This window comes from Mytilus californianus, unplaced genomic scaffold, assembly GCF_021869535.1.
Source record: "Mytilus californianus isolate M0D057914Y unplaced genomic scaffold, xbMytCali1.0.p SCAF_1, whole genome shotgun sequence".
Classification (NCBI taxonomy): Eukaryota; Metazoa; Mollusca; class Bivalvia; order Mytilida; family Mytilidae; genus Mytilus; species Mytilus californianus.
Genome location: NW_026262581.1, coordinates 16,910,868 through 16,926,261, shown reverse-complemented (window position 1 = coordinate 16,926,261; position 15,394 = coordinate 16,910,868). Strand labels below are relative to the sequence as shown.

The following is a 15,394-nucleotide window of genomic DNA, read 5'->3' as shown; positions in this document are numbered from 1 at the left end:
TCATATATAAAATGACTGAATAATAGCCAACAATAAATCTTACGGGGCAATGGATCATGTAATTATGATACAGTACACTACAAAATATAATATGTAACAAGTCTAAAAGTGTACAACATCACCAAAAAATAATAAAATCATGAACAAATTTCGGATAACTAATATCCTTCATCAGTAAGATGTAAAATGAATCTTATCTTGACATGTGGTAGTCAAACTGAAATAAAAATCTTGATCGCTATACAAATTATCAATAATCAATACGCTGGTAAATTTTTTCAATATTGATGTTTGGGAGGAGGAATAAATTTCTTAAAACTGTAAGAGTTCAGAACGGAAGCCTGAGTTACTGGAAACAAGTGATGGTAGGAAAATGAGTGATGGTAGGGAAAATGAATGACTTATTCTATGTTTTTTCATTTATGCCCTCTGGGGAAACTGTCCTTAGCTTTCTTATCCAAAACCTTTCCCGAGCAAGTCTGTCTGCCCTTGACCTACCCCCTTTGTGGTCTATGATAGTGATGGTAAGGTTTTTGAGATCAGCTTGGGCGTACCCAGGTGATCTCAAATGACAACTTACAGGGAGGTAGGGCTTGCAGGTGTAGTCACTTCGATGACCATTCATGCGTTTGTTGAATGGCTGTTCTGTCTCGCCAACATACTACATGCCACATCAACACTGAAGAAGGTATACAACATTCTGGGTTTTGCAAGTTACATTGCAAAATATAGTGTACACAGACCCAGTGGAGTGGCAAGTAAATGTTTGAGTATTCAGTATTTGTTGGCAAGTCAGACATCGTCTGTTACCACAGGACTTGCACCATCGACAGGCTTCATAAATATATAAAGATAACCTTTCAGCATTTTTTATGGAAAAAACATAATTTATCAATTTTTAAATCATAATCAGATCCACAAATTCAGAGTACAAGCAAGAACCAAACTGATAATAACCACTATATTTATTTGTACTTGGTTCTTGCACTGCCAGATTTCCCACCAAAATTTAACTTTAGCAGTATTTTTTTTTTTTTTTGATGATGATGAAAAATTTAATTAACATGATTAATGTCCCATTTAAACCTTAAAATCTAATCATGCTAATATTCCTAATACTTTTAAGACCTTGCAGTGAACAGATGCTTATCAGTTATATTTATGTTATGTTCAAATAATTTTGTTCTACATCATTTTAGCCAAAATCAGACATAAGTACACTTTCTCCTTTGTTGTGTTCAAGTGAAAATTAATTGAAAACCTTTTTTTTTCATTTTTGTGGGGGTATATATTTACCACATCCCTTTGAAATTGCATCTGTTAAGATTCATTGAAAAGTCAGTGTCTGTTGCTACATGTATGAACACATGGTCAAGGATTTATATAGTGTCTTTAATCAATGTTAATACTATACAAATCCTTGATATGTTAAATCAAAATTGATATGATTTGAATATTGTTTCTATTTACTCTTCAAATCATTACATTAAAAAAGTTATGGTTTCAGTAAATCACATGTAGCGGTTTATTGAATATCTACAAAGTATTGTTTATTATTACAACTGTTTTCTTGGTGTCTGTTGTATTTCCATAATAAACAATTGTCGATCAATTCAACTGACCAATCAAAACCATCATCACAGATTAAATGTAATCATTTTGTTATAACTTAATTAACAGCAGATGAATAGCCAGGTGATAATGACTATGTCTAATTCAATATTCTATAGACATTAAATCATTTCAGATTTATTGTCAGTGTATATTGCATGTCGAGTTTGCATTCTGAAATTGATTTTCTCACTATAAGAAGACTCTATTAGGTGTTACTTCCACAGTGGGTACTCACTTTCCATAGGAGACATAATTGCCTTTCACAGGGATGTGAATAGTTTTATTAACTACACAGCTATCCTCAAGACAACTAATATTGGAAATGAAAACATCAATACTTGACAAACTAGTTAAAACTACCATGTACAATTAGAGACTACAACTCAATATGATCATTTTAATGACGTATTTCAAATGTTAAAAATGTTAAAAGAAGAGTTTGTCAAGAATTCATAAATATATACCAATGAAATAAATTTTCAACTTATGGTTTCTAATACAATACACCAGTGTATTAAGACTGGATATCAAAAAGTACAAAGTTTCAGAAAACATATATCTTTAAACATGTTAAATAATGCGTCTTTTTGTTTTAAAATATGAAAAAAGTGAAAACTAAATATTATTGATGTGAAATATACATGTATCTTGTCAATAAAACTTCTGCAACTTGAAAATAAAAAAAGAATGTGTCCATAGTACACGGATGCCCCACTCGCACTATCATTTTCTATGTTCAGTGGACTGTGAAATTGGGGTCAAAACTCTAATTTTGCATTAAAAATAGAAAGATCATATCGTACGGAACATGTGTACTAAGTTTCAAGTTGATTGGACTTCAACTTCATCAAAAACTACCTTGACCAAAAACTTTAACCTGAAGCTGGACAGACGGACAGACAAACGGCAGCACAGGCCAAAAAACATAATGCCTCTCTACTATCGTAGGTGGGGCATAAAAACATTTTCAATTTCAAGATCTGTTTATTTCATCATCCTTATTAAACCTTTTTGTTTGTAGTAAAATGTTTAATCATAGTTTAGTATAAAGATTTTTTGTTTTGCTTTGTTTTTGAAAAGAGCTTACGTGATGCATGATCTTCAGTTCTACAGTGTATGCAGAGCTCTGTATCACAAAACAGACAAAAATTTAATACATCCTTTTGGTAGACCTGGAATCTGATTTTTTTATTGCAAATAGCTGCAAATGATCAGCCTAGATTCTATATCTTAAGTTAGCAAATTTGATGCAGAAATGGACTTTATTTGTAAAACTTTTCATCTAAATGAAAAGAAAATTATATATATATATATGGTTTAATTTTAATGTAACATTTTTTTTGCATGAAAAAAATTTCATCCATTCAAATTTTGAAACTTGTGATTTCAGGTGAGATACATGTAACTCAGAAATATTTTTTTACAGTAAATTTACATGTATTTTGTTATGAAACATGAAAAAGAGTTTGGTGACCCTAATTTTTATTTTTATTTTCAGTAAGCACATATCATGGGCTATCTTCTGGAGCCATATTTAAAAAAAAAAATCGTTTAATTTTCTTTCTATATACATGATATATACACAAGAGACAAGTGTCCATATATTCCTTACAAAAATCTGACAATTTTGCAAAACATGTACATGTAGCCTGGAAAAAAGCTTGGTGACTTCATTTTGGCAAAGTATGAACAAACCATTTTATTAAGACCACCCACTACCACGACTACCATCCATCTACAGTACATTGTAAGGCATCATAATCCACAGAGCAGATCTCTCAAAACTTGCAAATTGGCAAAAACTTTATTCCTCCCTTCAAAACTGTAAGAAAACTATTTGACATGGATTCAGATTACCTTAAATTAAAGGTTTCAAGAATTTAAAACTTTCAGTTTAAACAGAATTGTTTTTTTTTTTTTAACTTTATCTAGTATAAATAAGGATAACTTTCAAGAGGACACCATTCACGTGCTTATCAACTTGTCATAATGGTCTGCATATATATAAAACTTTCCCACCTCATTTGTAACACATCTCATCTTTTGCGATTTGAAACATTGTGCCAATTTGTCATGTTTGTGACGTACTGTAATCCAATATGGAGTCCCAGCAACCAACAAATCTACCCCAACAGTGCCCAATATAGGTACAGTGTAAATAGGCAGAAATCAATGTGTAATGAACTGAGCTTTACTACTCAACACAAGTATTGATCAGCACCTAGGGATGCATTTAATTATATGATCATCCTTTAGTGAAGTAAAATGTACATGTCATTTGTATACAGATACGATTTTCAATAGAAGCACTAGTACTGCACTAGTACTGCACATGTAAAAATCCAAATTTTTAAGTAGATGTGATTAAATTAACTGTTTGGTTATATATATCACATGTGAGTCAATTTTGTATGTACATGTAGATGGCACTAATTGGCGATTTAAAAAACTAAAGGATGTGGGTAATTTTATTACTCCTACATGATGTCAGAATATATTATCATGCCAATGGTTAGAAATCATTGTTTAGGACTTTGTTCATGTTGTTAAACAATCACAATCTTCTGTATTTTTGGTGTACACTTTTGAATATATTGTAAATATTCTATATGTGTAATAGATTGATGGATTGTTGGTGTTTAACACCACTGTCAACACTAGGCTATATCGTGTCAGCTAGCTTTTATTAGTGGAGGAAGCTGGAGTGCCTGGTGAGAATCACTGACCTAAAGGAGGAAGCTGGAGTGCCTGGTGAGAATCACTGACCTAAAGGAGGAAGCTGGAGTGCCTGGTGAGAATCACTGACCTAAAGGAGGAAGCTGGAGGAAGCTGGAGTGCCTGGTGAGAATCACTGACCTAAAGGAGGAAGCTGGAGTGCCTGGAGAGAATCACTGACCTAAAGGAGGAAAAATGTCAATCCTAGTGAATGAAGACTGGAGTAGAACACAACTGCCATGCGAGGGTTTCAAACCTCAGTGTTACCAGGCTAGTGATACATTAGAACACACCTGCCATGTGAGGGTTTCAAACCTCAGTGTTACCAGGCTAGTGATACATTAGAACACACCTGCCATGTGAGAGTTTCAAACCTCAGTGTTACCAGGCTAGTGATACAGTAGAACACACCTGCCATGTGAGGGTTTCAAACCTCAGTGTTACCAGGCTAGTGATACATTAGAAAACACCTCCCATGCGAGGGTTTCAAACCTCAGTGTTACCAGGCTAGTGTTACAGCAGAACACACCTGCCATGTGAGAGTTTCAAACCTCAGTGTAACCAGGCTAGTGATACAGTAGAACACACCTGCCATGTGAGGGTTTCAAACCTCAGTGTTACCAGGCTAGTGATACAGTAGAACACACCTGCCATGTGAGAGTTTCAAACCTCAGTGTAACCAGGCTAGTGATACAGTAGAACACACCTGCCATGTGAGAGTTTCAAACCTCAGTGTTACCAGGCTAGTGATACAGTAGAACACACCTGCCATGTGAGGGTTTCAAACCTCAGTGTTACCAGGCTAGTGATACATTAGAACACACCTGCCATGTGAGAGTTTCAAACCTCATTGTTATCAGGCTAGTGATACAGTTGATAAACTATTTAGACCATGTTTCCCACGACCAATGGAAATATTTCATGTCTCTTTTTCTATTAACACAAATCATATATAAAAACTTGGCAGCTCTGGGGAAAACTTTGTCATTGATGTTAAAGTCAGTGGTTTTTACACAGAAAAATTTGGACGTTTCAAGAAAGGTGTGTCTGGTCATTTTCTGAATGTGTTGCAAGAAAATGAAAATGTACATGTACATTAACTAGGCTTTTATATTGTGCCAGACACACTTTTCATCTACATAAGACTCAGTAATTACATAATATGTGTTTAAGTCTTGGCCTTCTCATGCAAAAATTATATCCTATATCCTTTTTTTTGTGTAATAGTAAATTGAGTTTTTGTTGCATGAAATCTTTTTAAATAAGAAGACCATATCAAATATGTTAGTAATGCACTAACTATTCTGAAACGGAGAGTTCTATATCTTTTTATGTCTGTCTCTCTCTCATTACAAATGTTCATTATTACCGTCTTAAACATATAGGAAACAAAGTTATAATAGGCATGATAGAGGAATGAAAGAAGGAAGGACAAGTGAAAACAAAATAATATATCCTTACTTCCTAAAAAATATAAATATATATATATAATATGGTTAAATCTTATTCTGTTTTTTTTATCAGGGTACACCAAAACACCAAAAAGTTATTAAAAAATATTTATATGTCTTTACTCTTGTCAGTATGCATACATTGTATGGTATTCATATCACATTTGAAAAATCCATGTTTATACATGTACATGTATGTGTACGTAAAAAAATTAATATCCCCAAAGGTAACCTCGGAATAAAGATTTTTAACTGATAGATATTGATAGCTTGTTTGACAATAATTTTCCAATTAATTTCTTTTTTATCAGGTCAATCTTAGAATTCTGAAAGAAATTTACTTTATCACCTAAATAACGAAAAGGCTTGAATATTCTGTAAGGACCTTTGTGCAAGGGCATAAAAATAAGGTCTATGTTTAACAGTTCTTGATGCTTATTACAGGCAACAGCCAACTTAACCTTGAGATTAAAACACTAAGTTTTGTTGGTTGCCAAATATAATGCCAAAAATCCTATTTTCAGCTTTTATCTACAAAGTGTCTGAATTAGAACCTACTTGTCTTTTTGCTATACATCTCCTTTGCCATTTGATGTGGTCCAATGTTGTTAACATTTTCCCCTGTCCATTGTTATATAAATAGTCCACAATCTCAGTTTTGATTATTTTTTCAACTGCAAAAACACCACCATTTTTGTATGCATCGATTAGCCTGCCACCACCACTAAAATTAACAAATTTGTAAATGGGATTTCTCGCCATTTCTTTGTTTTGTTGCCGCCATGCTGAATCCGGATCCTCATTATTCTTACGAAAACAGAGATTTCCCATTTTCATTTGGAGAAAATTTTTTCTTCTCAGTTTTTACGGAATAAATGTACATGAAAGATAAAGATGCGATAAAATATGACAGAAAGTAAATCCTTCTATACTATTTAATGTTTTTAAAGTTATGATATCCATTATTGCTCAGCATTGAAATCACATGTTCTTGTCTGGTCACTCCATATTTAATTTTATAATCTGAAAAAAATAAAATCAGAAAATGAATCAATAACAATCTTGAGAAATTTGAGCCCACTTGACATTATTGCTTGAGCTACTGTTTGAAAACATATTGAGCTACTGTCAAACAAATCCTGCTATGTATATATGCAGTTAAACTCAGTTAACAAAAAGCATGTTAATTAATTGTTCAACTTTTTGCCTTGTACTCAACATTTCAAAAAGGCTTTTAACCTTCAGGTTAACTTGCCAGCAGTGGAGAGGATATGTATTAAATTTAACCTTTTGGATTTTCCTGCTATCAGCATGATCAATATTACTGTTGATTAATTATTTTCGTGGGTACTAATTTTTGAGAATTGAGAAAAACTTGTACTTTAGTGGATATTTGATATAGTGGTTTTGCCAACGTCTGTAAATATTCCTACAGAAAATTTGTAATTCTTGAACATCAAAATTTGTGGATAACCTGTACCCTCGAAATCCACCAAAATGTATATCCAATTAACAATAATGAATCCACAGTCCTAGCTCAGCTGTAATTGAATTATTCTCCATTTTTTAACCAAATATCTACCTTTTACAATATTTTGTAAAAATACCTGATGAAGTTGAATAAAGAAACTTAATTCACGTTCACTAAATTTTTGTGAGCTTATATCAAAACAATACACATTTCTATTATCCTTAGCACCAACACTTCAAAATTAAATTAGTATACAACAAATGTCTATCACAAAGACAACAACATAGGTATATCAAGCACAATGCTTGTAAATTCAATTATATTTCAAGTGTTATTTCCTTTTAATTCAAGGAGTTGCAAGCATACTTGATTGATGGCAAAGTATTAATGGCTTTATAAGTCGAAGGCCAAAGAAAAACAATGTTATCAGAAGGTCTTCTAGTATAAAGCACTTTTTTATTTTGATACTTTAAAATTTGTTTACATTTAATTTATTACCTTTCTAATTCTTTAACAATGTTGATTTCACTATGTACAAACATTATATATATGTAATCTCTTGGTCTGTATGCGATATGTCATTAAATTCACCTTAACTGTTTAATCCTTGACGGTAAATCCACAATGAAATTGTTTGAAGTATACAAGGATCATATAAGAAAACTCAAACACAAAAGCCCACATGCCTGAAACTCTATACCAAGTTCGAAAATAGGAAATAAATGGAGATGATAACAATTTCAGAACAGAAATTGATTCAGATTTATTAATATATTCCAAACAGGAATCTACACATTAAATTATTCAATATGATCGTCATGTACATCGTCCATTTCTCTGCATTAAGAAAATGTTTGATCTTCACATCAAATTTTAAAATCATGCACATAGTACACTGTCAAATATATGTTTCACACCTAAACATTGTACATAAGAACATCGTATCACACTCTTCACAATAAACTTTTGCAGCCAACTCATTTATTGAACAATTTTGTATGGATTCTATTGGACTGTAGCAGTAATACAGGGCGAAGCATAAGTAGAAATCTATCAGTGCAGTCAAAATTAAGTCTGCCACTCCTACAAATTTTGTTCATTTTATATAATTGAGAAGAGATCTAGAAGAAGAACTACAATGTAGGACATCCCTACTTTCCTGATTTATAGGGGATTTCCAACAAGTAGTTTTGAGTCTTCTGAATTGACATTTGGATGTCCTATTATATAAACTAGATACAAAAAAAAAAACAAACACACAAAGGTGTTAAAATACATTTAAGCTCATATATATATTATATATACTAATTTAAAACCATATATTATTAGAGTAAATACATTTATGACATGTATGTCTATAAGAGATCTATGCATTAGGACTCTTAGGGTTAAAAATCCCCCCATGGAGATTTTGAAAAGTTGGCATGTATGCATGTCTGACAAGTATCATGACTTTATGAGCTATCAGACTGTTACAATATTGAACAGATTGATAAAAGTACTGGTTATAAATTGATGTTTATAAAAAAATTTGACACCATTTCAAAAAGGTTCAAGTGCACATTTTTAAATGCTTTTCAAATATCCATTTTATCACAAATAAGAATTTGATGTGTCGGTTTTTCGTCTTACCTGGTATTTCCCAATTAATAATTTACAGATAGCAATTTTTTTAAAATACAATACATGTAAATAAAGTATACTGGAATCAGGTTTCAATGCACAGGTCAAGGACCACTCAATGCCACTTACATGTGCCAGTTACTGTCACCAGACATTTTATGCAATAATGGATATGTTGCGTAAATATTATTTACATGTAGGCATACTTCTATTATCGGTAGACAGATACAATGCATTTACTTTCATTTTTAAAAACTTTGTTATGTTTAATCCATAAGAGCAAGGAATTGCTGAGTTTTCTGTATTAACATTCACAATATAAATATTAAGTGGAAATATCTATTACTTAGTGATTTGATTTTAAATGGACAGATCAAATGGAATCATTCCTGAATGCATAAAATTTCATACAAAATTCACCACTCCAGTCCAGTAAGCGAAACTGTTACCTGCTTTTGTTGTTTATCATTAGAGAATTTAAAGTCCTAGTCTATGGTGCTACATGTAAACCTAACTTTTGGTAACTCTTTATATATTTTACAAGATATCTCCAGAGTTCCTGTTAAATAATATTTGAAAAGAAACTGTGAATATCTGGCTATATAACTGGTACTGGACCAGGAATGGATTATTACAAAAATTATTACCTTATTACAAAAGTACTACATGTAATGCAATTCAAATATATATATGTAGGAACTGAAAATTATTTCAATTTTATGAAATTTGTATTTTGAAGAATAAATTTTGAAAAGAAGACACAAGTTAGACTGACTGTCAATCAGGTTGTAAGTAAGAAATAAAAACTAGTAATGCTGATGATACTAAACAGGCCAGACACAGTACTACATGTAGTAATGCACATGATGTTTGCACTTTTTCATGTTTTTCTGGTATTTTAAATGAAAAGCACCACTGAATATCACTTTAATCACTTTAGTGCTATAACCTGTCTTAATTACAATTTAATTCCATTTGTCAGAAAAATTTAAAACAATTGCTGATGACGATGCTGTCACTATATCTTTTGATTTTATACTCTCATACATGTATTTCAAAATTTTGTGCAAAGTTATTTTAAGTCTAAAGAAGTAGTTTAATATTGGTGAATTTTAACTGTCTGTTCTGGAGGGAACCAGTCCAGTCCTACATTTTAAGTTGAAGAAGGTGAAAGTGAAAGATCTGACAATGACTAAGAGAGTAAAAATTACAATGAAATACCCAAGGACAATATTATAATTATAAAGAGCTCGAGTAAAACCATGATTGAATAAATGTGAGGGAAAAATTTAGACTTGTATCATTTGGTCAATTTAGGTTAAAAATCTATCAATGCAAACAATTTCTATGACTTCATAAGTGACATTTCTGCACTAAAGTGTTCAGATAATGATTATATCATGTTATTCATTTATCAATAATTACAATTAAAATTAAGACAATTTTGAAAGGCTAGAGTAATTTTGATATTTTTTTAATTTCAGGGACCAAATAATGGCTCTTAAAATCACATCTCCTCAGAGCAAATCTTATGTTGGAAAAATGTTTAATATTTGGACACAATTTAAATTACATATATACTGTTACATATAATCATATCTAAAAAATAAAGAATATTTCCATCCATGACCACTATCATAATGCTTTAATGTACATGTACAGGCAGATCAAAAACGTGATCTTTTGATAAAGGTTAATTTAGTAAAATTTCTTACATCTGCTTAGTAACATTACAAGTCAATTAAACACCTCTTAGACTATTTCACAAAAAGAGAAACAACTACATGCAAACAAGGAAACAGTTAAATTTATGTTTATTTCTATTGGTGATGTTAGATTGGGTTTGGGTAATCCCTTTTAGGATTTTGTTTAAGAAGTGTTTTTCTGATTTTACCATCCACAGAATCCCTTAGACAGTCTTAGTTTCGGAATCCATTAAATATTTTTTTAATACATTTGTAACTTAATTACATTTTGTACCTTAAATGTAACTTGTAGTTATAAATGCATTTTGTCAAATAATTTTCCTTGAAACCATCCACATTGTTCTCATTTTAGGTTTTGTCACATGATCAGTAAAAGGACAGATTATTTTCTGTCATTTTTCAACAGACAGATTTTCAGATGCCTTTACAAACACTCTTCAGAAAGTATTATTCCTTTTGAAAGGCTTTTTATAAGCAAATTACAGAAACGTCATAGGAAATAATTCAGCAAGTCTTGAATCGACAGTATTTTCTAAAGTTACAAAATGGATCTATAACTATCTTTAAAGGTTAGGTATTCTCAAAATTTTAATTTACTATGAAAGGACAATATATATATATATGTCATATTTTCAGATCTTATCTGATTCAGGTGTACAGAATAATGCTGTCTGTGTAAAATACAACTATTTGAGTAGTTATATGTTTAAACAACCCATATTAAATAATGCATATAGAATATACTAGTAATACATGTACATGTACATGTATGTTAGAAGGAAATTGCACCCAGGAACTGTTTGCATTGATTCAGATTAAGTGGAAATATAAAAACTTTATTTGAAAAGACAACTCGGAAATGGAGCCTGTAGTACAGTGATGGTCCTTAGTTCATGTCTTACAAACATGTATTTTTATGCACCTGTCCTTATTCAGGAGCCTGTTGTTCAGTGGTTTTCGTTTGTTGGTGTGGTTCATAAGTGTTTCACATTTCTCTATTTTTATATAGATTAGACTGTTGGTTTTCCTGTATGAATGGTTTTACACTAGTCATTTTTGTGGCCCTTTATAGCTTGCTGTTCAGTGTGAGACAAGGCTCTGTGTTGAAGGCCGTACTTTGACCTATAATTGTTAACTTTTTATACATTGTGACTTGGATGGAGAGTTGTCTCACTGGCACTCATACCACATCTTCTTAGTTATATGTATTTGTTTTTCGTAAATTGTTTATGAATTTTCATAAATTAGGCTGTAAGTTTTCTCGTTTGAATTTTCACATTTTTCATGTCGGAGCCTTTTACAGCTGACTATATAGTATGGGTATTTCTCATTGTTAAAGCCATATTGTGGCCTATAATTGCGTAGGTAACCACTTCATTTTAACTCTGGTGGATAGTTGTCTCATTGGTAATCATATTACATCTCCTCATTTTTATAAGTAAATAAGAATCTATGAGCTATTATCAGATTGTTTAATGGACATGGGGCATTTAGTTGTGTAATATTCATGTTCGATAATGATAGTAGGAATATTTCAAATGGAATATTTAAAGGAAAGAGCATAATTTACAACAGATCAGTGAAGATGACCAACTGATAATTATTATCAAGGGAATATTCAGAGGCGACATTTTAAATGATTTGTTTCAAACTATTACTTTATTTTTCTTAAGGGTAAGGTATACATGGTATATATATTTAAATATATGTCAGTAATAAGATAACAGTTATTGAAGATTTTCCACCATTTCTATGATTCATATTGAAAAATTTAACTTTTCTTAAATAGAGGTCTACATAGATTTTACTTTTCATCACTTACAAGTACTAAAGTATAATCATGTGTAACCCAGTGATCTGGAAGGATTTTTTCTCTATGGGCCCAGGGCCCCCAAAAATAAATTCAATGGGCCATTTTTAGAATTAATGGGCCATGTTGTCAAATGAGTGGGCCATTCGTTAACAATAAAAAAATAATAAAAAAGTGTATATTTCACTGTACTTACAAGTATGATTCTAATTAATATCATGGAAATTGTTCCTGTGATTTTGTTATTTCAATTTCAATGAATATACAATAACTTCTTCCAAACCGGGCAATATTTACGATAACCTTTATTTACAATGTTAAAACTGGTACTGTTCCCTTGTTCATGTTCATGTTTTTTTTACATTAAATTTGGGTCTTCGTCGATACCATACTTATTCCAGACGTTCCGTATTAGAGGACGTTACTGGCATTTCCCCTGCACTTGTATTATTATTACTTCATCACGATGACAAGAATAACAGTAGAGAGCAACGTTAATTGATAAGACACGACAACAATTCGCTGAAGGCATGTTTAATGTCAAAACGAGCCAAAGACCAAAAAAATTGACAAGGACAGTTAAGCCCTTTTTATGGAGACAAATACTATGCTATTCATAAAAAGGCTTTTGGATTTTTCAATCGAAATAATAGCAAGCTTACTTAAAAGATTATAATTAGAGAAGAATTCTCGACTGTACTAGCCAATTTTCACAAATTTAAAGTTGTTTATAAAAAATGATATCATGAATGATGGTTAATTACGTTTTTTGGGTAATCAGTCATACCGCATGTTGCTATTATTACCATAGGAAAACACCCGAGACGTCCCAAAAATATATAGGTGCTCCTATGATTGGAGTTGTGTACTCACACATGGCGGCACGAAATACGATCGGAAATCCATTTGACGATATCTCAACGTTTCAAAACGAAGTGAAAAATATCATGCGCCACGCGGGCGCTTACATTTGTCACTCTATGCGCCATTTCTGGTCGATAAGTGCAATTGGCGCAAGGCGCACGTCCTTCCCGATCACTGGTAACCCATTATGCATATATCATGAATGTTATTTTTTATAATAGCAGTCTGTGCCAAACTGTTTTAGAGTTTGTCTGACAGAAAAAGAAATTTGACCTTTTCTACTATATTTTCAACTAAAAAATCAAAAAATTTCTGTCTGACCGAATGAATTTTTGTCTGACATTTTGTCGGTCAGACAGAATTCAAGATACATTGTATTCTAATGCAATTATTTTGTATCAGTGGTTCTGATTGGATGACAATGAGCGTAAAATTCTCTATCTCCCTGTCTGTAACCAAGGGTAAGGATGCCGACATTTTGAATTCCGGAATGTATATGTATTGACATGTAATTTCTCCAACAATAAGCAAAAAACTCAAATTTTGCACCTAGAAATCTTCTGTTTATAAAATTTTATTACATTTCTGAATCGGACAAGCTAGAAAACGCCCAGTGTTTACATTTGATGCCGGAAGCATACCTATGACGTCACCTAGTTTAGGTGCCAAAGAAGATACATGTAACATCATTTCGCGGAATTTTAGTTTAATGAAAATTTACACTAAAATAATGACTAAATTTGAATGATTTGTTTATTTTGCATTAAAATAGAGATAACTGTATTGTATTTGAAGCTTTGCGGACGTCCATCGGTAGTTTTACAGTCGCAAATAACCGTTTACCTGTCTCCGCTACCCTTCGCCAGTTAAACTAAGTTTGCGACAGTAAAACTACCGATGGACGTCCACAAAGCTTCAAATACAATATAGTTATCTCTAAAATAGGAGTGACAGTGATAATGGACTCAAAATATGGTAAAGATTGACTTGGGACCAGAACGACATGAAACCTAATCAAATAAGAAAACAACTCAGGAGACAGAATCCTAAAAGAGATTAGCTAAAGACAACTTTTGAATTCATGCACTTTCCCGTAAATTTCCTACATCACAATGCTTATGTTGTTCATCACAATAAGAACTGATTGTTCGATGACGTCGTTATTTACGCAGATTGACTCCGGGTCAACTGTTGTTACTGTAACTAATTCATAAAAGCACTTGAGATCGACCTATTGACACTTGTATGCAAAATTGTCCACCATTACTTAAAATCACACAAGTTCCCGTAAAATCTGACATCACAGTTTAAAAAAATTGACGTCATAATTAAAAGTGATTGTTGATTGACGTCAGAAGGTTAATTGGAGACAGATCTAAGGTCATTCGGAGACAAAGTTCTGCTCAATACCAAAAGTGTACATACTTCATACATGTGTCAAAAACTAATAAAAACTCGTCAGATAAAATCTTGATTACTTGGGCCAGAAATTTAGAGCATGGAAAAAGATCCATATAAAATCAGAATTCAGAGCTACTTGGCTTCATTTTATACCAGGAAACCTACTCTTAACTCCGAAGCCCTGTCAGGATTACAAAATGTACTATGAATAGGGGATAAAACTGATTATAGATATCCTAATAGTAATACTCATCCGCTGGTCAATTAAAATAGATGCATTGGTCATTTACCATATTTGAAAATCATGAAATGTTTATTCCTATGGTCTGTCATTTTTTTTTTATTTTACTCGTTTTGAAAAAACGAGGGATTTATGTGTTTCCATGACATTTTATAAACAGTTTTTTTGCCCGACTGTCGAATAACTACATTGGAAGTACATTCTTTGACTTTAGAATGACAGATTTATTATGATATGTAAAACATGGCTTACCTATGACAATAGAAGAAGTGATTTAATGCACACTTAAAACTCAACAAAAGTGTTTTTCACTTGTCAATAAATTATTTTGCTCCATTTTATGTCAACACCACGTGATCATTTACGTAACAGGAAATAAACGTAATATCATGAATAGCTACTTTAAGTATGCTAAACCCGTTCCCAATCTCATAGTGATTGATTATCCAAACTTTTTTTTACAAAAGTCTAATTTTCATGAATAAAAGAGAAATTTTG

General features: G+C 31.9%; 1 protein-coding gene across 3 annotated transcripts in view; it reads right to left on the bottom strand.

Annotated features, from left to right (window-relative positions):
- LOC127700073 (transient receptor potential cation channel subfamily V member 5-like) overlaps window positions 1-15,253 on the bottom strand; it is a 76,227-nt gene extending 60,974 nt beyond the window's left edge. For all 3 annotated transcript variants that reach the window (XR_007981420.1, XM_052203542.1, XM_052203552.1), the window contains exons 1-2: window positions 15,149-15,253; window positions 6,339-6,803 (exon numbers count right to left, since the gene is read on the bottom strand). Coding sequence is in view for 2 of the 3 variants with exons in the window: in XM_052203542.1 (XP_052059502.1) it covers window positions 6,339-6,617 (279 nt within the window). In the remaining variant the exon portion in view is untranslated. The remainder of the gene's footprint in view (window positions 1-6,338; window positions 6,804-15,148) is intronic.
- Window positions 15,254-15,394: the final 141 nt, after the last annotated feature.